This window comes from Myxocyprinus asiaticus, chromosome 5 (genome assembly GCF_019703515.2).
Source record: "Myxocyprinus asiaticus isolate MX2 ecotype Aquarium Trade chromosome 5, UBuf_Myxa_2, whole genome shotgun sequence".
In the NCBI taxonomy this organism is placed as follows: Eukaryota; Metazoa; Chordata; class Actinopteri; order Cypriniformes; family Catostomidae; genus Myxocyprinus; species Myxocyprinus asiaticus.
The window spans coordinates 43,545,998-43,568,265 of record NC_059348.1 but is presented as its reverse complement, the minus strand read 5'-3'; the positions used below and the strand labels follow the sequence as shown (position 1 = coordinate 43,568,265).

General features: G+C 38.2%; 1 protein-coding gene across 1 annotated transcript in view; it reads left to right on the top strand.

Annotated features, from left to right (window-relative positions):
• Nucleotides 1-21,574, top strand: part of LOC127440510 (heparan-sulfate 6-O-sulfotransferase 1-A) — a 255,869-nt gene extending 234,295 nt beyond the window's left edge. The window contains exon 2 of the mRNA XM_051697135.1: nucleotides 19,193-21,574. Coding sequence (XP_051553095.1) covers nucleotides 19,193-19,916 — 724 coding nt within the window. The 3' untranslated portion in view covers nucleotides 19,917-21,574. The remainder of the gene's footprint in view (nucleotides 1-19,192) is intronic.
• Nucleotides 21,575-22,268: the final 694 nt, after the last annotated feature.

Sequence of the window (22,268 nt, the reverse complement as noted above, 5' to 3'; positions counted from 1 at the left end):
GTGTTTTAAAATGCTGAAAATTTTTCAGAGGAAAAGCAAACCAGTCCTGCAAGCCAGAATACCAACAGCTTTTATATTGCTATTCAAACCATAATGAGGCCCCTGGCGTATTTAGTGCATATAAGACAATTGAAGCAAGGTTTATTTTCCTTAAACTTTATAATATTACATCAAAATCTCTGTAGTGAGCTTTTTTTTTTTCTTTCTTTCTTTTTTTTTTTTTTATTGTGCAGTCTAATCCCTGTGGTGACAGCAGTTGGGAAAGAGTTTTTTAATAACGGGGGAATATTTGGCAGTCAGCAGGACATTTACATTGAGTTGAACTCAAAGTTTTCTCCATCCAAAACATTCCATGGTTGTGATACATGATCGGCCAGTGCTAATCTGTTTGAGATTAGAGGTTTTCCTAGAATTCGCTGTCTTTTTGCGCATGGGTGTGGATATTGGTGATAGAATGTACATAAATATGTGCATGTGTGTATCCTACAGTTAGTGTGTCCTGACTTGTCACTTGTGATGTCATTCCTCTGAGCCAGAGGTTGGGGAGTTTTGTGGCACAGCTGTGAGTTTTGATTGACTGTGTTGTATTTGGCCAAACGAGCACCTGCATCATCAGTCACTGGGGTAGAAATATTAATGCACCCAACCTGTTCAAACAAATCACAGTGCTGACTAAATCACCCTTCCACCAGCCAACCACACTCAGTAACACTAATCAAGACCAGGTGCTCTGAAAACAGTCCTAGAGTTGTTGTGGATCCTTTATAGAGTTACTGTGAGGAGCTCTATGCCAAACCCAAGTGAGCTGCCTTGCTGCCTATTGCCTTTATAGGCAGCTGCCTTCTAAGATGGCATCCTTATAAAAATAGGACCTAAAAGTGACCTTTCTGGAATGACCGACGTAGGTAACAACTTTTACAAAGGTAACCAATGCATCACGCATAACGCTTACATCGTACTAGCTTACAATTGATTCCAGTTGCGTTTGGCGTTAGGATGTTGCTAAGCTAATGACGTGATACTCTAATAACCACAAAAATACAGAGCAAGCACAGACATCAGGTCATTTTTAAAGGCTCAAATAATTGTTATATTTTGTACAGATTTCATAGCAATACATTATGGGATTGCCTCATGCTTAAAGGATGTATGGAATGCTGCCTTCAGCTGCGGTCACACTAGGATTTGAGCATGCAAAATTTCTTCAGAGACCACAACAGACAGGATATAACCCTAACCTAACCCTGTCCCTAGCCCTCTAATACATTTGAGGGCTTCTACTTTTAATTTAAAAAAACAGTATTATGTTAAAAATAACAATATTATAGTCAACATGTTATAATAAACCATCTACTCACTTATCTGCAACAGTACACACACACGCAGCTTAGAAATATGTATTTTTGTATTGAGCCAAGGGGTGAGTGTGTGATGTTTCAGTCTTCTATTGGTCAATTGTCTTCTTGTCATACGCATTTGAATGGAAGTGAATAGAGTGTGAAGTGTAGTGTGACCGCAGATTTAGGTTATGGCCAAATCACAGTATATGTTGCCTACTGTTTGTAACAGTCTTCACAATGGAAGTGTTCCTATGGTACATTAAAATGCTTTCTAGATAGACACCTAAATTAGGTTTTGCAACAGAACTATTGTCTTCCTCTCTTCTGATTAGAGAATCAATAGCGGGAATTCTGCCATTTGTTATGGTTATAGTGTGTAACAAGGTAAAGGTTGGGAAAGGAGGAGGCGGGAACCAGCTGAACAGTCAAAATAATATTTAATAAGAACTTAAACAAAAAGACACACAACATAAACACACACATGGCAGCTGCATGTGGCTCTCTCTATCCCGAACTGCCGCGTTCCACCGCATTTATCCCTCTCCTCGGCTGATTAGCGCAATTGTACGTAGTCACGGCCCGGCCCCGCCCTCCTCCTCGTCACATATTGTTTTCAGGTTTCACTCCAGGGAAGAAAACAAAAACAAATCAAAAACTCTTCCACCATCATACACAAACACACACCCAGAATTCAGGTTTGGGCTCAGAGGTTGGTTAAGTGGAAGCTCTAGTGCATGCTCCTTCCTCAGGAGGATTTGAAAAAGGATTTGAAAAAAAAAAAAAGTCCTCCTCTCCAGACAGGACAAAAACAGCCATTCTCTCAACAGCCCTTGCTCTTTGCCTTTCTATCTTGATTTATGTCTCTCGCACACATGCCTTTCTGTAGTACCCCAGTTTCCCATGACAAAATGTGTACTTGTAATTGTATACTGTATCAAGGTTTGAAATTAAGAGACAAGTGTTGGGGGCAAGGCATTACCAATAATGAGTGTTAGGTAATTCTTGTTAGCAGAGTAAAGTAACCTGTTTTTGAATTTGCACCATGATAACTGAAGTTGCTTTTCAAACAAACAGTGTGCATTACTTTTCCTTTATTTCCATTATTCATGACAAGTAGAAAAAAAAGAAAGGAAAAAAAAAACCTTCTTCCTTCCCTATACCTCACATAGGCCTACACAGTGGACATGAGCTTTCATTGGTCAGTCTTGTCTTTCACAGTTGCAAATGTTTAGGTGAAAAACGCAAAAAAATACCATTTCAAATATTAATAGTGAAAAAAATTTTTTTTTTGAAAAAAGTATTGCGCTACCATTCTAGAAGACAAAGAGACTAAAACTAACACAAATGAGTTACGTTCCATAAAAAGTAATGATATATTTTTATTAGGAGTATTTCAATTATCTAACATAGGGCTGGGTATGGATACAGATTTTCTTATTTGATTAGATTGCGATTCACAAGCTCTTGATTTGATTCTGATTTTGATCCAATATGATCCAATTCTTGTTTAAATGGTATATTTCAGTTTTAAAGGGATAGTTCACCCAAAAATGAAAATTCTCTCATTATTTATTCATCCTCATAATTAGTGGTCGACCGATATATCGCAGAGGCAGCCGAAAATCACGACTGAGACATGCAAACGACCAGTCACGGTTCGTTTTGTTGTTACGTGCCATCGTGTTACTACAATAATAGACCAGAGTGCAACACATTGTCATTTAAATGGTCCGCATATCAGAGCTGCGGCAGACGCGTTTGAGCTCATAATGTTAAAGTGCTCACCTGTTTCATTCTCCCTCTCTCTCCTCAACAGTTCCCTGTTACTTTTAACTGTCTTGTCTAATGATAAAAAGGCAAATATCAATAAAACTAATGTCATATAACGTCTGCTAATATGCATATATCTCATTTAAACAGATTTAATACACAAACCTTACACAACTTCAGCAGATCCAGCATCCTGTAGAGAGCTCATTTATTTACATCTAAAGTTCGTATTCTAACACTCTCCTCAACAGTTCCCTGTAACTTTTCTAATGATAAAAGGCAAATATCAATAAAACTTCTATTATATACCATTTGCAAATATGCAGATATATCATTTAAACAGATGTAATTCATGAACCTCATGAAAATCCAGTGTTTTCTTTCCATTGAACGCTCGTCTAATATCTTCCTCTGAAGTACGTATTCTGTCAGCCAGAATCAAAACTTCAGGATCAGGATCTAAAGTTCCTCTGATTCACAAATCATGATGGTCAGTGGTCACAATCCAAGCAGGCAGTCCAGGCTGTTTAAACTGTCAGGAGATTGCTGCTGCTCGCTGGATCCGCACGAGTGTGTGAGTGCAACCAAAGTCTTCAAATGTGTTCTGCTGAAGAAAGAAAATCATACACACCTGGGACATCATGAGGGTGAATAAAAAATGAGAGAATTTATCCCTTTAATGTCCATTTTGCTTATGCCCAAACTGTGCATTTCAATTGCTATTTATTTAACAGATATGATAATCAACAAATCCAAAACAGAAGTAAACTAAAAAAGTAAAAGATCAGTCTTGGGATTTTAAGAATAACTATCGAGATCGTTCAAATGATGATCACAATTCATTAGAAAACTTTTATTTTTACCTAGCCCTAATGTAACACTTCACCTTTAAAAAATAACGTTCCAAACACTTAACATAACAACCATCCAAATCTTGAGCTGTGGCTTTTTGAACGAGGCACAAAACAGACACTCACCAGAGATCCTCTCTTCTGATCTCCCACGCTGTTTCAACATATCATGTCAGAGTAGAGAGAAACTTCCACTTGTTTAGACATCGATCATTTTCTTTTTACAGCACTTCACTGAAGTCCATTATAGTATTTGATTACAAACATTGAGAGTCTGTTGCAAGAGCAAGAACGATGAACACAAGCGGTGGCTCGCAATCTGGAACGCTGTGCTGCCCAATCCCCGGGGACAGACAGTGGCTAATCAATTTCAGACCAATGGGAGATTCATTTACATCACAAAAGCTAATTACTGCAGCCTAATCAATCAGCACATCCTAATTAGCTCAGGGCTTGAGCTGCGAATGCCAGAAAGAAGAAAGGAAGGGAGAAGAAGAGACCGCGAGAGAGAGATTGCCCTGATGCACAGAAATGTTTTCAGACATGCTGTTATTACATATCCAGTCAAGCCTGAGGTTAGTTACTTTGTTAAAACCTATAGAGAGAGAACAAGTCGGACCAACTGACTGAAAGGAAAGATGTATGGATGAATGTTCTTCTTTTAATAACATTCCCAGAATCCCTTATTTTTTTCCTCCCTAAAGGGCCTCTTTCGTGGAGAGGATGAGTGGAGTTCTGATTAAAGGCATCACTCATTTTGTGTGTGAGTGTGTGTGTGTGTGTGTGTGCGCGCCTGCGCACTGCGGATACACTGAGACTATGGGTTCACCTTAATCAGATCTCTAGTTCACTAGGCAGAGCACTGACCATGGAGCTGGCCATTTCTAGGGCTGTCCCATTCTCAAAATTGTTCCACTGAACTGAAACATTTTCTTCCCTAAAATTCTCACAATGCACCATAAAAACAGAGAGCATCACTGCTCCTATGTTCACTTGTTCATCAAAAATTTTGTCATGACTTCTAAAGTCTCTCAAGTTGTTAGAAAGCGATCGCAAGTGTAAATAAATGAAGTAAAACCCTTGTTTTCTGTTTTAAAAAGATTTTGTTTGTAATTATCTTTCATCTCTATTGTGCATGAAGAGGAAACAGTCCACCCTTCTGTTATGGTCGGGTCATTTTTTACCCTGTTAAGAGGTCAAAAAGAGGTACGTTTTTTATTATACATTTCTATATTCAGTGATCAACCCTCTTGCTTTTGCCCAATTGTTCATGATATACTTCACTTCATAGGGAGCTAGGGAGTGGGATGAGATACAGCCTGGGCAGTGCACTTACTACTAAACCAAGGAATGGATTGAGACGTCTAGAGATGTCACTCTAGAGAGAGAGAGATATCTAGCTCACCAACTTTTTTCTCGTTAGACTAACTGACCATTAACTTGAGCATAACACACTGAAGGACTGCCTAGTGGCCTTGAGCTATTTCCAAACAAACTGACATTATTGAGCTGTACACATCATTAAACAGCCTCTACATAATCTAATGACATCTTCTTCACAGACATGGCCTGCTAATCCCCAGCAGTGATTTGACATGCTGATTTGCTCTGGGTTTGGTTGTGTGTCTGTGGGAGAACCATGTCCACATGTGGCACATAATATGGCTTGTAAACCTCTTTGGGGTTGGTACAGATGAAGACACAATTTTCACTTTTACATCTGAGAATTTCTGTTTTACATTTGAGTGGGCATGCTTGATAGCGCAGGGGAGAGGTCAGTAGATTTACATTTATGTTCTTAGTAGGTTTCTAACCAAAGTGGCTTACAACAATGTGGAAAAATTAGCACCATGTTCTGTATTTCAACTGATTGAGCATGGTGCTAGCAACATCAAGGTTGTGGGTTCCAATTCCTCAAGAACTTACATTGTGTTACATACTGTACACACAAAATGTTAGCTTGAATGCATTGCAAGTCTCTTTGGGAAGAAAAGCGTCAGCCACAAAAACATACATGTTTATGTTTTTTTTTTTTTTTTGGTATCTTTTGTTATTTAAAAATACAATTCAGACAAAACAATTACTTTAGTACACCTCTTCTATGATGAAAATGTTTGCAATTACTGATTTTAAAGTCATTCATGGTCAAAGATATTTTTTCAGGGGCTTAAAGTAACAAATGTTATGTGGTGTATCCATCTGGAGATATTAAAGAGGAAAAAAAAAATATCAAAACTATATTAAGAGCCAATATTAAACCAAAGAGCCTATAAAGAGCATATATTAAACCAATTTAACGCAAGAGTTCTCTGTGAGAGCTCTAATTCTAAGTGCAATCTTCATGCCAACGTAAAGCGCAAGTGGGCATGGGTGGGAGTGTTTGTGCTTTCTGTGGGTGTATACATTCAATTTATAGGGCCATATGAAATCATATATATATATATATATATATATATATATATATATATATATATATATATATATATATCATATTTTTCCCCAAATTCTGTTCCATTTTATTTTCTCTGAATTCTGGGTTTTAAAGTTTAATTACATTTTACCATTAAAAACTGTCTAATTAAATTAATTTATAGATTTTTAATAAAATGAAAACTTTTCAACATATCATTACATTATTTTTATTAAATGAAGAGCTCCTCACAGCACAATCCAAAACACAACATTTGAGATTTATGTATTTATTTTGTCAAATACAGTGCTGCACAGTAGAGCATCACAGTAGCAGTTAAAGAAGAAAATAAAATCTTGCTTGTGAGCTATTGCTTAGATGTAATGTAATAATTATTGATCTCTAATTATCATTATTATTACTACTACATTGAATTTTACATTTTACTATGCAAAATAAAATTGTGATGAGGAGGAGGGCGGGGCTGGGCCAAGACTACGCACGCCCGGCCCCCAATTGGGCTAATCAGCCGAGGAGAGGGATAAATGCAGCGGGACACGGCAGTTCGGGAGAGAGAGAGTCAGCTACCGTGTGTTTGTGTTGTGTGTCTTTTTGTTTAAATGAAACATTATTTTGACTGTTCAGCCGGTTCCCGCCGCCTCCTTTACCATTTGAACCCTGTTACACTGGTGCCGAAGCCCGGGAAGGAGGAGGGATGCGCTGTCGTGGAGACCTCGCCACTGCCATCCACCCAAAGGAGCAGCCCCGGCCATCCAACATTGGACGGAGGAGTTGCTGCCGACCACCTGGACGCGGCAGAACGACCACCGTCCGCGAGGGGAGGAGGGGCTTGCTGCTGGCTGCCTGGAGTGGTGAAGCCGCTGCCAGGGGTGGTGGAGTTCCCTACCGGCCGCCAAAATGTGGAGGGGTATTCCATCCACCAGGGGTTGGAGGACTGGCTCCGGTCCGCCTGGGGAGGAGTGGCTGTCGTCCGCCAGAGGGTGGAGGAGTGATCGAGGACCAGGCGACGGCGTGTCTGGGAAACCGGCGAGCAAGTTTTTTTTTTGTCTCTCTCTCGTCTCTCTCTCTCACACTGCCGCTCCGCCTTGCCCTTTTCCTCTCCTCTTTTTTGTTTTTGTTTTGTTTTTCCCTCCCCTCGTCCCCCTCCCCAACCCTAGAGAGGTGGGGAAAAGCCTGCCAGCAGGCGCTGCCAGAAGAGCAACATAGAATACATTTACAGTATGTATGTATTTATATTTTTCTCGTGCTTCTATGGTCATAATGACTAAAATCCTAATTAGGGCTGGGCGATATATAGAATATTATTCTATAGAATATTATTATACGAGATAATTTTGTTGACGATGTAAAATTGACCAGTATCATCATTATCGCAATGATTTTAATTCATTTGGCCATTAAGTTTCATAAAGAGCGCATCAATAGACTAATTTCACGATCCTTCAAGGCTGCACAATTAAACAAAATAACATCAAAATGGCAAGTTGGTCATATGTGAATATTAATCCACAAAAGTCTGTGATTTAAAGACAGATAAACATGGTCTGTGATTCAGAACAAACCAGTGACGGCTGATTTGTGTGCACACGCATGGTGGCGATCGTTTATTTGACTTAAAAATTAGGAGAATTTTCTCAACCCATTAAGGAACACTTAATCTTTCAGTTTATTACAAACATTCAAAATCACCACATTTGGAGATACATGGTTTTCACTGGACAGGAAGGGTATGAAAAATTGTAAACTGAAAAGTAAGTACTGTGGTAACTAAAGCTGTCAAACAAATGTAATGGAGTAAAAGTATTATATTACAGTATTACAGTACAGTACTTAAGTAAATGTACTTATTTACATTCCACCACTGGAAGCAGACAATGTCATAGGCCCCAGAGGAGACTGGGTCTTGAGTCGAGTCGAGCCTGTTGCTGCTGGAAAGCACTGGGAGTAGTAAAGAATAGTAAAGAAAGATGAAACTGTGTTAAGGTTAATACACTGAAGGACATAGATTAAATACACATCAAAAGCCAATGTTTACCAAAGATTTTAATGAGGTAGAGATTACATAAGTGTGAGTACACATCTACAGTTAGGTCCATACTTATTGGCATGATTTCTGTCCAGTACATTGAATCTGAAATTAAATGATGACTATGGACCTCAAGTGCAAACTCTCAGCTTAAATTTGTGGGTATTTTCAGATGTATCAAGTGAACCATGTAGTAATTATAGCCTTTTGACAGACTGCCAATTTCAGAGGACCAAAAGTTATTGCACAAGTTCCTATAAACCTAAAAAAAAATATCATATTTAGTACTTGGTTTCAGATTCTTTGAATTTGATGACCAAATAATACCCTCATACTAAAGCTGAAAGTCTGCATTTTAAACTCCTAATCATTGTTTCATTTCAAATCCAGTGTGCTGAAGGACAGAACCAAAAATTGTGTCACTGTCCAAACACATTGACCAATCTGTATAAATCACAAACCAACCATACACCTGTAGGCTAGCCCAACACCTAAACTTCTCCTTCCTACAAATAGAAGGCTTTGAACATTGTGGACATGGGATGTGTTCCTCACCATCAGGAATCAGGGGTTAATCCCTGGAAACATTTCAGCAGCTCCTTCTACTCGTGACCACTGCTAGGCAACACCATGCGGGTGTGCCTGGTGATAAACAATCTCCCTAATAACAAAAGTAACAACACAGAAACAATTCATTATCAGGGGTGCAAACTCATCAGGAGTCCAGGGGCATGGTCCCCTGTAAAGAAATATTTTTTAAATAGAGAAGAGAAGCAATTCCGATGCGTCGCACATTGATTTGACGATACTTTCATTCTGGTCTTTCAGCAAATCCGCTGAAATGTATCTGGTTACCATGGCAGTGACCTGTCATTCAGCGCAAGTAGAAATGCACCAATAAAAATTAGTTTTCAACAATGAGCTGAAAGAATCCGATCCATTTCTTTGTGCAAAACGTGAATATATAAGCAAGTATTTTTCTGTCACTGTTAATGTTCATTTCCCCACGAGCACGGAGGTAAATCAGACAATGTCACATTCAGACAGTTACACTGCACTTTTTACATAGTACAGGCACTTATATGTTGAGATGTGGGGCTTGTATTTTGAATTTTAGGTTACAGTGTTGTGAATTTTGTGTTAAAATGTGTACCTGACATGACAAGTAATTTCATAATTGCACATGCTATATGATATCATATATATAGAATAGGCTACATGGAATTTGTACATTAAAAAAAGCTAAAATGTGGTTACATTGTGAAAAAACTAAATCTAAAATAAAATATACATTTTCACAAACTGTATAGCCTATACAGTTAAGTGCAGAAATTTGCATACCCCTTTTGTTTTTATAAGTCTCCACACCCCTTTCAGAATGTATACAAATAGCCTATAAGAAATAAAATATTTTATTTTACCTTTTTGTCTTGTGGAATATATGTGAGGATCTGTTATGTCAAATAGCTTCTTCAGGGCAGACTAAATAAAAACAAAATGCAATTTTTATGATCTCTCGTTTAAAAAAAAAAAAAAAACCATAAAGTTATTTCCATATTCTGGTGGTTGGGAGAAGAGTTAATCAAGCCTTAAGATTATTAGTTAGAAAGTAATGGTGATCTATTGAAAGTTGCATTTTTAAACGTTGAAGTGTTGCTATAAATATGACCCTCCATGTGCTACCTAGACATTAGAGAACATATTGATGTATTGTGTTCCCTTAAAGATTCCTTAAATTGTCTTTAGTTGGTCTTAGAAAGGTCTTTAAAAAGTATTCAATTTAGCTTCATAAAACCTGCAGAAACCCTGTTTTTATGACTGGATTCCGCGATTCTATCCGTGTTTTCCGCAACACGGAAATCATAAGGCCCTAAATGTATTTCCTTAGATATAGGTCATTGAATGTCCTATTTCATCAAAACCTCAGAATTAAATTGCACTTGACCCAGCCCATTAGCACTTTGTGCGCACAATTTCACCAAACCCACTTGCACTTAGACTAAGCGCATGCTTGCACGAAAATATAAAAACTTCATGCCCATGCCTATTGACTTTGCACTTTAAACCATGTTTGAAAAAAACAAACAAACAAAAAAACAATATGGACCAATTTAGTTCAGGTCATATGGGGTAACCCTGAGAAAACATCTTGATATTCTTAACACAAAAATTCATGATTTTGTTATAAAATATGAAAGTTTGAAAATGTTTCAGAAATTAATGATTAGGTTGTGTACAGTCTTGTATTCAAACGTGCAAGGAAAGTATTTTAATGCCTTTTACTTGGTTACACCACATGACATTTCTAAAGTCATAAAAATCTCTTTGTGTGTTTGTAGATTTCTCATTTTTATCTCAGTGGACAACCTTATTTGTCAATGACCCACGTTGATGTTAATAATGTTAATGGCATTTACAGCACAATCCTACAGAAAATGCAGATTCAATACATTTCCAAATCATGCGGTTTGTAAACTTACACTCATCTAGGATGCTTATGTATACAAACATATGTCATAAGTCATAAAGAAAAAAAAATTGCTTTAGTAGATTATAATTGTATTTGCTTTTGCTATGGGCTTCTATGTAGCGATTGATGCATAGCTTAGAAGTGCCACATATTCACAGCTCTACCTTTCCTGGCAATTAGCATTAAAGTGATTTGCACGTTGGATTATAATTGAAAGTGTCTGCTATTAACATAAATTTAAATGACTCAAGGCACCAAGCATAGAGCTCCAAAATGGGAATAAACACGCCCACTGATAATGTTAATACACACAGTGATAGATGACACATAACTGTAAAGAGCTGGGATATTGTATATAAAAAATCTGGAATATTGTATGTGATTGTGCTGTAAGGTACTCCATTTGTAGTAGGACAGCAACAGACAAAAATGTGAGGATATTTGAGGTTGAGTGATGGACAACAGCAGATAGGGAAGTGAGGCAGTATGGGGTATTTTGAGTGGTGTTGAGATTCAGTAAGTTTGTGGGGTGTTTTGTTGTGAATTGTGACTCCTTCACACTGCCTCCCTCCAGGTGTTTGTTTTTGTGACTGAGGAAATTGCTCATAAATTTCAAATGACGGTTTGCGGAGAGACCAATTTCCCCAGTTTCCATCACAGTCAGATTTACGATACAGCAAAGAACGGGTGCTGATATTCATGGACAGCATCTGCTTCCACCTCTTTCCACACAAGATATACACACAAACACACACATGCAGTCAGTGGAGACTCACATACAATTCAATAGCTTAAAGAAAAGTATTGCAGTATAATGCTCTTATAGGAATCACAGCTACAGTAAATCTGGACCGTTTTACTGAGACCATAGAATTGTTTTCCAAGATAAAATACACTTCTTGGATAAGATGTACTTTTTCTGTTGTATAAATACAGTGTTGACAAGGACGATTGTGTAATTTGTGGACGGTGCCTAATCCCTTTAGAAAAAAACCCTGATTTTAGAAGAGTGTTTGATTCTATACTCAAGCTAATACACACTATTACTATATGGGACCGTTCATGTTCAATGCCCCCCAATAAATGTATGCTCACCTACAATTTAATCCGATATGAGTACTTATGGCTAATAATTAATATTCCTAGGCAAGCATCATTACTGCTGTGATTGAAGTGATTTGACTTAAGATTTCCACCTAGCAGAAGATAAAGTGGGCAAAAAAAAAAAAAAACCCATAGACTTTTATTGAAGGAGGGACCCAAGCCATATCTAGGGACCAAAATATCATAGAGACTTGTGGGGGTGGGCTCTTTTGACATGGGCCAGTAAGTAAATCTTAAAACACCTTAGAAACCAACTACTGACATCAAGCAACTATTCAGAAATGCCCTAGAAACCACTCGCAATACGTTAGCATTTTAACCGCAACACATTTTCTTTAGAAATTCCACGTTTCATTTCGGGCCTGCCCTGAATGTTATCACATTTGAGTATCTGTGTGTGTCTGCTGTAATAAGAGGGGGCAGTGTGTCCGTGACTTTGTCCTCTGAATGTGTACCATTTGGCCATGACTATGCAGGAAAGACTTTGTTACAGGAAAAGACTTGTTTAGTTTGTGTGTGTGTGTGTGGTGTAGTGATATGCTTGTGCCAGAAGTTTTGTCATTTTCCCTGTTGCACTAGTAGGACAGTGACAATGACCCTGACCCGCCACCACAGCCCTCTCTCTCCCCCTCCCGACCTCTCTTTAATCTCTCTCAAAGTATCTCTATAACCGTTGAGCTATTTGCTTCTCTTTAAAGACATTCAGCTCTGGTGCAGTGTACTTAAATGTGACTGATAATAAGGCTCTAAATTTGTGTTTTAATGGTAGTTTATGCAAGTAATATGTTCTTGTTTCAGAAGGATCACGAGGAATCCTGTGTGTATATCACCACCAAGTGTTCAAGATATGAACTGCTGTTAGTAATCTGCTCACGATCCCTCAATGCCCCAAAGGACTGTGGCTTTAGATGCATGATGATTGAAAACAGAGGAAAAAGGTCATTCGATAGGGTGGTGGTGAACGTGTAAACCAGGAGGAGGGAATACATTACTGAACAAAGAAGAGAGAAGGAGAATATAGAAAGCAAGCAGGAGGATATTTCAAAACGAGAATTTTTAGATTCTATAAATTGCTGGGCTGGTACGTATGTATTATGGAATGGAAATGCTGGTAAATGCTGGTTCTCTCTCTCTACTAGAATTATGATGAATGCTGCTGTATATCAAAACAGCTCAGCCTGTTTGAATTGACAATTGCAATCAGTCAGTGCTCAGAACTGTTTGTTTTAAATTTGTTCTTGCACCTGCTGACCATTTGTGAGAACATTAAACTGCATCATGCCATTGGCCACACATCCATTATGTGTGTTCAGTTGGGACAGTTTGAGTTTGTGTGCATGCATGTCTTTACGTGTGTTTGTGTGTACAAAAAAAAGCATGATGTGCCTGTTCTCTTTATATTCTGTTAGTGTTTCACATAGCATGTAGAGTAACATTAACTTTCAATTTCTCTGTAATGCTTCTTGTTGCATATTACAGTTCAATATAGTATTGCTTTCATTTATAGGTGCTTGGTCTCTATCTAATTTGACCTATAGACAATAGGGATGGACGATAATTTTATTTTAATTTTTTTTATTATGGCCAATAACTAATATGGTTGCTGATGTAAATCTATGGTGTTTAGCCTGTTATAAAAAAAATAAATAAAAAAAGCACTAATTGTAATGACATACTTTTAGTGTAATTAGGCATCAAAATGTTGTAAATATTAGGCATTAAGAATAAATACACTTGGTAAGATTTGTTTAAACAAGATACATAAGATAATATACGTTCTCTAGAAACAAGACTTAAAGGAAGTTTGACTGTGTTGACCATTAAACACTTAAGTCTATGAGGCAAGTGTACAGTGGTTGCCCCATAGACTTCCATTGCGATTGCATTTGTAAGCTCATGCTTTTTGTTTACCATAATAACCACAGAAAATAATTTTAAATCGTACCTTGGTTTGTAACAAAAAAACAAAAAAAAAAACATGTGCGTACAATTGCATTTAATGTACAATGGACATCTGTTGGGCAAGTGTACAATGGTTGCCCCACAGACTTCCATTGTAAGTGCATTTGTAAGCACCCGTTTTTTTTTGTTGTTGTTGTTTTTGTTGTTTTTTGTCCAGTTAACACAGAAAACAGTTTTGCCTTGTATCTAAGTTTTGTTTTGTTTTGTTTTTACAAACTGATGAACGAGTCAAAATTATTTTCTTTGGTAATTGGGATAAACAAAAAAGGTATGCTCACAATGCATTTACAATGGAAGACTACAGTATGGTGCAAGTGTATGACTGTTGCCGTGCATTTGTAAACACACATTTTTTGTTTATCCCAATTACCAAAGAAAATAATTGTGACTCGTCCCTCAGTTTGTAAAAACAAAACAAACCAAAAAATAAATAAATAAAAAAAATAAAAAAATAATATATATATATATATATATGCTTACATATGCATTTACAATGGTCTATAGGCTTCCATTGTAAGTGCATTTTTAAGTTCTGTACACTATTTTGTTGTTGTTGTTGTTATCCTTAGTTACCACAGGAAATAGTTTTGACCTGTACTTCAGTTTGTAAAAACAAAAAAAATCAAAATTTGCTTAAAAAAAAATCATTTACAATGAAGTCTATGGGGCAACCGTTTTACACTTGCCCCATAGTCTTCCATTGTAAATGCATTTGTAAACACATTTTTTTTTATTGTTTTTTAAACTGAGGCACAAGTCAAAATAATTTTTTGTGGTGATTGGAAACATTGTCACCTGCAGAATTTCATCTTAGAAAAAAACCTGACCAAGTAAATGTGACTTTAAGAAAAGCATTTTTTTTTTTTTATGTTCTTGAGTATGTGCAGCATTCATGAACAATTGGCTTAAGCATTTGTAAAATCAAGTGTTGAGGCCAAATGTGTTTTTGCTCTAAAAAAGCAAAACACAGCGCAAAAAAAACTGAATACAGTGTCTCAAGACGTGTTCTCAACATTTGAAGTTCTTTTTAACTTGTCATGGTGTCTGAAAAATGCAGCGCTCCTGTGAGAGATGCTAAGAACACAGTGAAACGTGGTGCAGTGGTAAAAGACATCCATCTAGCGCATGTTTACATAGGAAAACAATTGAAAAACAGTACGAGCTGATGCAAAAACACGTTGGTGTGAACAGCCCTTTATTCACATGACACAGCACTAATTGATGTTTTTCATTGATACATCTCAAAAAGGTCAAAATCACTTTTATTTTTATTGTCACACAACCATATACACAAGTGCAACAGTGGGTGAAAGTCTTGGGTGCAGTTCCGAGCAACACAGCAGTCGTGACAGTGATGAGACATATACCAATTTACAAAAACATCAGATTTACACAACACAATTTAAAATCTAATATACACATAATTACACACAACACGATATACAAATAATATCATACAATGTACAGCATACAATACACACAGTATAGAATACACATTATACAATAAAAAATAGTATATATGGTATATATAAAATGTACAGTAGGTTGTATTGTACTGTATTGACATTCAGGCTGTCGGCTGATAGTCAGTTGCCAGTGTGTTATTAAGAGAGCATATAATTTATGACAGTCCAGTGTGAGATAATAAGATTAATAAAGTGCAGTGCTGATGTATATTGATCGTGAGAGATCAAGAGTTCAAAAGTCTGATTTCTTGGGGCAAGAAGCTGTCATGGAGTCGGCAAGTGCGGGTCCTGATGCTGCGATACCGCCTGCCTGTTGGTAGTAGTGAGAGCAGCCCATGGCTCGGGTGGCTGGAGTCTCTGATGATCCTCCGAGCTTTTTTCACACACCGCCTGGTATATATGTCCTGGAGGGAGGGAAGCTCACCTCCGATGATGTGTCTGGCATTTCGCACCACTCTTTGCAGGGCTTTGCGGTTGTGGGCGGTGCTATTGCCGTACCAGGCGGAGATGCAGCCAGTCAGGATGCTCTCTACAGTGCAGGTGTAGAACCGTGTGAGGATGTGGCGGTTCATTCCAAACTTCCTCAGCCGTCTCAGGAAGAAGAGGCGCTAATGAGCCTTCTTCACAACGGCCTTAGTGTGGACAGACCATGTGAGTTCCTCAGTGATGTGGACACTGAGGAACTTGAAGCTGCTGACTCTCTCCACTGGTGCTCCATTGATGGTGATGGGGCTGTGTTCTCTTTCTCTTCTCCTGAAGTCCACCACAAGCTCCTTTGTCTTGCTGACGTTGAGGGAGATGTTGTGCTCCTGACACCAGTGTGTCAGAGTGTGCACCTCCTCTCTGTAGGCTGTTTCATCATTGTCAGTGATCAGACCTACCACCGTCGTATCATCAGCAAACTTAATGATGGCATTGGAGCTATGTGTTGCCACACAGTCATGTGTGTACAGGAAATACAGGAGTGGGCTGAGAACACAGCCCTGTGGGGCTCCAGTATTGAGGGTCAATGATGTGGAGATGTTGCTGCCCATTCTAACCACCTGGCATCTGCTTGACAGGAAGTCCAGGATCCAGCTGCACAGCGAGCTGTTTAAGCCCAGAGCCCGGTTGAGTGTTCTTATCAAGCTTGGAGGGCACTATGGTGTTGAATGCTGAGCTGTAGTCTACAAACAGCATTCTCACATAAGTGTTCCTTTTTTCCAGGTGGGAGAGAGCAGTGTGTAGTGTAGATGCAATGGCATCATCAGTGGAGCGGTTGCTGCGGTAAGCAAACTGCAATGGGTCCAGTAGCCTTTTGTTGATTGTAGGTAATTATCCACTTCATCCAGCGCTCTGTTTGTTCTTTGTGTTCTTAAAGGTGCACTAAGTAACTTTTTGTTTGTGTCATCTTGGACTTAGTGACACCTAGTGGTGTGGATGCAGCATCATTCAAAGTCAATTGTTTTCAGTTACAGATACCACTGTAGAAATGTACTATTTACAATCAGCCATGATTAATTTAATCCAAGAGTGAAAGTGTCCAATAACAAGATGGTTACTGATATTAACCAAGTAGTATTCAGCTGGTCATGTGATTCTAAAATGGCAGCCCCCATGAGGTCGCCCCTGCCACATGTAGAATAAAACAGCTTTTATAAGGTTACTGATATGACTAGAGATCTCATCTCATGTGTGTGGTCATGATTTTATACATATGTTTCAAAATTGCAATTCTTTAGGAGTAAAACTTTTTATTGGGGAAAAAATTACTGAGTGCACCTTTAAGTATCTCGAGTTTTATTGAGTGTGAAACCTCTCAAAAATAATCATTGAATGTGCAGTCTGAACAAATCTGTGGTAAATTGATCTTATTTAACAAGACAAAAATACTGATGACTCATATCTACAATCATAGAACAGGATTTTTTGCATTGAAGCTGAATGTGTTTGTGTGTGTACATGTGTGAGAGAGAGGCATAGTTTTTACTTGCGTTTACCCTAAGAGTCAACGTTGTACGTAATGTGCGAGCTTGTGGTTGACTTGTTGGCGTCTGCAGTCCTGTCTATCACAGATGAATAAATGAATGTTTTCCAGCAGAGCTGTTATAATAAATAAGCCCATTCTCCACTATCAGCCTACTACACTAATGTAGTCTGATGCGTTCGGCCTCCCCTCATGTGCACCACACATATCCACTCAAGTGCACAAGAGGGACGCATCCAAGACTTCACTAATTTAGTGTTGGAGTGCAGGTTCAAAATAGAAGAGAGGTGTTGTGGGACATGTTACACTCTTTTCATCTGCATTATGAAGTCTCACTGAAGCGTATCAGAATCAAGAGCTCTACAGTTCAATTCCCCTTTATGACTGGTTGTGTTCATACACGCTGAAATTAGTTTTATGCTGGAGGAATTATAATTCTTGCCTACCGGTCTAATGTTGGTCCTTTGCTGCAGCACAGACACTTATGGTCTGAATAATGGAGCTAGAGTTCTAGTTTATGAGAAAATAATTTACACTGCTGGCTTTTTAATGAGTCAATAAAACCCATACAAAACCATGTGCAGAAAATATTAATGACTCATTGAAAATGTTAATGACTCAGCAATATTCCTTCCTAGTGGACTGACAGTTACTCCAGGTGTTACAAATGAAATGATTTGTCTTGTAGGCATGTGCAAAATTACATTTCAAAATCGAGTTGTTAGGTCATAAGCAAGCCCTGTATAATTAGTTTTAGGGTCATTTATATATATATATATATATATATATATATATATATATATATATATATATATAAATCAAGGCTGTCAATCGATAAAAAAAATAATCAAATGTAATTTATCAAATTAATTACATAATATGGCGATGAATTAATCACAATTAATTGCATAAATAAATGTTTGCTGAGAAAGCCCCTAAAATAACAATTCAGTTTAAAATGATCAAATAATTATAAATAGTTATATTTATATAATAATATATCATATATTATAAAATAATAATTATGATAATTAAAATGCATTATATTATTGTGGCAGACGAGTAAAGCATTGATAAGACAAAAAGAGGCTTTAGAAGGCAATAAATTGTTTATTTCCATGATATTAGACATTAGCCTATCATTGACCTACGGTCCACAGCAATTCATTTTGCAATTGAATTCTTCAATCTGTCCAAGATAGATTTCTTATAAGGGTTTTTCTATGGACACGTAAATGTACACATGCATCAGATGAATGCTTTTAGAGTGCTTTGATCGTGCTGCATCATAAACACAGCATTTTTAGGTCACTGTTTCAAGTTAAACAGTTTGAAACTTAGAAAAACATGTCTCGAGATTCCTGCATTCGGAATTGCACTCCTACCAATAGTGTTGGAAAGCAACTACACATTCTCATCTTGTGCTATTGTGAAAGTCCGAGTGTGGTTTGTTTTCTGTTCAGCTGTGCGTTGCCTGTACAGCTGGAGTTTCGCTTACTACCCCTGCTGAAAACAGGTGGTACATCAAGCTTGAATTGCTCTGATGGTAGGAATATTCCATATTACGGTCCAGGGACATGATTTATTGTGTTAATTTGTTTAACACGTTTTTTTTTTATATATAATTAATCACACCAAATGAATGTGTTAAAATCGACAGCCCTAATATATAGTGTATATAATCTTAAATATATATACATTTAGATAAACTAGTTGGCCTCACTAGTGGACGCATTTTTCAATTATACAAACCTATCCCTATTTACTTGTGCCCTAATCATTTGTCTGTTTCTTTTGATCCTACAGGAAGTTCTACTACATCACCCTGTTACGGGACCCTGTATCTCGCTACCTGAGCGAGTGGAGGCACGTCCAGCGTGGGGCCACATGGAAAACCTCCCTGCACATGTGCGATGGGCGAACGCCCACGCCCGAGGAGCTTCCGCCCTGCTATGAGGGCACCGATTGGTCGGGCTGCACACTGCAGCAGTTCATGGATTGTCCATACAACCTGGCGAACAACCGACAGGTGCGCATGCTAGCCGACCTCAGCCTGGTGGGCTGCTACAACATGTCGTTTATCCCAGAAAAGAAACGTGCCCAGATATTACTAGAGTCTGCGAAAAAGAACCTCCGTGACATGGCCTTCTTCGGATTGACCGAATACCAGCGCAAAACGCAGTACTTGTTCGAACGGACCTTCCACCTCAAGTTCATCCGGCCCTTCATGCAGTACAACAGCACGCGGGCCGCCGGCGTCGACCTGGATAATGATACAGTGCAATGTATCGAGGAGCTTAACGATTTGGATATGCAATTGTACGACTACGCCAGGGATCTTTTTCAGCAGCGTTACATGTACAAGCGGCAACTCGAGCGAAGAGAGCAGCGCCTAAAGAACCAGCCCGCCCTTTTTCCTTTTCGTCGGATGCCCAGCACCGATCCTTCATCCAGGGATGACGCGACTGAGTCTGAGGCTTCGCGCTTGCCCACGGAGGACTACATGAATCACATTATCAACCGCTGGTAGCAGTGCTGGGGGGAGGGGAATGGGAACTACAGGCTGATGAGGAGAAAATGGCTTCAATCCCAAGTCAAGTTAAGCGGGAGACAAAAACAGAGACAGAGATAGAGCTTTAGCGCCGCCACCAACTTGTCCTTAAAGACAAGTCAAATATGGCCCTCCCCCCTTCTGTTATGCTCCAGGATATCTCCATCGCCGCAAGAGAGGACTCTAATTGCGGGAAACACTGGCTCTGTCTTCGATTTGCAAAGACTATATTTGCCAGATGACAGATATAGGACTGACTAACTTAAAGCACTGAGCCTAAAGACTTCAATGAGCCTAATCACCCACTGAAGAAAAAAGATAACATACGTAAAAATTATGGGAATTATATTCACTACAGATTTTAAAAGAATGAACAGAATGAAATTGTATAGAGGTATTTGCTTAAATGTTCGCTGCCATTTCAGCCATGAGTTTGTGACTATAACAGTCTGTCTCTTATTTGTTTTAATTATTTTAAAGGGATTTTACTTTCCCTCAAAGATGTATTCTCACAGCACTGAGACCAACAGATCTGCCTAACACTTATTGGATGCAATTTATTAGCTTTTCAGAATCAGTGATGACTTGAAAAGATCTGTTCTGTTGTCTTGTTTTGTATTTGTGCATCAGTCACAAATTTCAATGCACCAGACGTGGACCATAGCCATTATTTAAGATAAGTGTACTAATATAATCTTGCAGAATGTGAGAGCACACCCCAACTGGAGATATTTCTTTTGTCCGATCTGACAGATGTCTTGCGCAATGCTATTGGCCGAGAAGAATTCTTGGTTGACATGGCACCAAGCCTCAGCATCCAATCCAGGCAATTTCTCAGTAGCTGAGTCATGGATGTTGTCTTATGCCTAAAGGGAGCCAGTGTACACCCAAAGAGGAAACTTTATCTTATTTTACACTTAGTAGTAATTGGCTTTTTGTTTCTGAGCTTCTAGGACTGGGCGATATAGCTACAAATATCACCTTTTTGTGATATTCAATCCATTCTAATGCTATTTTGCTGCTAATGTTTAAATAAGAGGCTATTAAAAGATGTCTGAATGCTCTCACACTAATGAAATGTCTTTTAAAAAAGCTGAAGTGTGTAATTTTTTTCGTTGTTAAAAAACTTCCTGCTGTCCTAGCTTAAAATGCAGAGACAACTATAAGTAAACCATGCATAGGTTCATTTTCTCAAAAACTGTAAATACTTTGTCTCTATGGCACTTTGAAAAGTCCTCAGTTTATTTTGCCCATTCAGTTCAACACAACAGCATTGCCTCGACCAATGGTGTGAGCTGGGGGCGGGACCATTTGTTTGTTTGATCAACAGCAGATGGGGGCGTAGTCAGAAAACTGTTTGAAAACTGTTTTTTTTTTTTTTTTTGTAATTTTGTTCAGTCGCTCTAGTGGTGCAGAAAATTCACACTTCATCTCTTATAGTCAAGTAAAAAGTGTGTTAAAATCATTGTGATATTCACAATGTCGGTTAATTTTATATTGTTAGCAAAATCATCCCAAATATATTGTGGATATTCAATTATATCACCCAGCCCTAGTGTGTGAAATAAAGAGCTCATGAAACCCAAGTGCAGAAGGAAGAGGCCATAAAAACAGCCTTTATAAATGTTGCCACCATTTCCAAGTTCTATTGACTACTCATTATTTTTAATGCAAATAGATAAGGAATGTCTGTATGTGTATATACAATGAGTGTTTTAGCATTCTGTTGAGTACAACTGTTCTACAGTAAGTATGCAAATGTGTTTGGATGTTACCAAATCTTTTATGCGTGCATGCGTGTGTGTGTATGTGAGAGAGAGAGAGAGAGAGAGAGAGAGAGAGAGAGAGAGAGAGAGAGAGAGAGAGAGATTCATGACCAATCTCTTGCCATGGTCCTCAGGGACTGAAGCCAGTAAGGGGACAAGAATGATGTCACATGTCTCCCCTTATGCAAATCTTTGTTAACTCTGAGTTTGTTTGTTGTTAAAGGAATTGTTTGCCCCCCCCCCCAAAAAAAATCAGCATTTACTCACCCTTATGTCATTCCAAACCCATCTTACATTTTTCCTTGCATGGAACACAAAAGTAAGTGTTTTGTAAAATGTCTAAGCTGATATTTTACATATAATAGAAGTGAATGGAGACAAAGTCCAAAAATGACAACAAAAAAAAGCATCATAAAAGTTGACCATACTCATGTACTATATTTCAAGTCGTATTACAAGTCTTGGATGAGCATGAGCAGACGAGTCATATGAGTCATCTCTGGCTTAATTTTGTGGTGCTTTTTTTTGTTGTAATTTTGTAATAACGACAGCCCCAGTACCCATT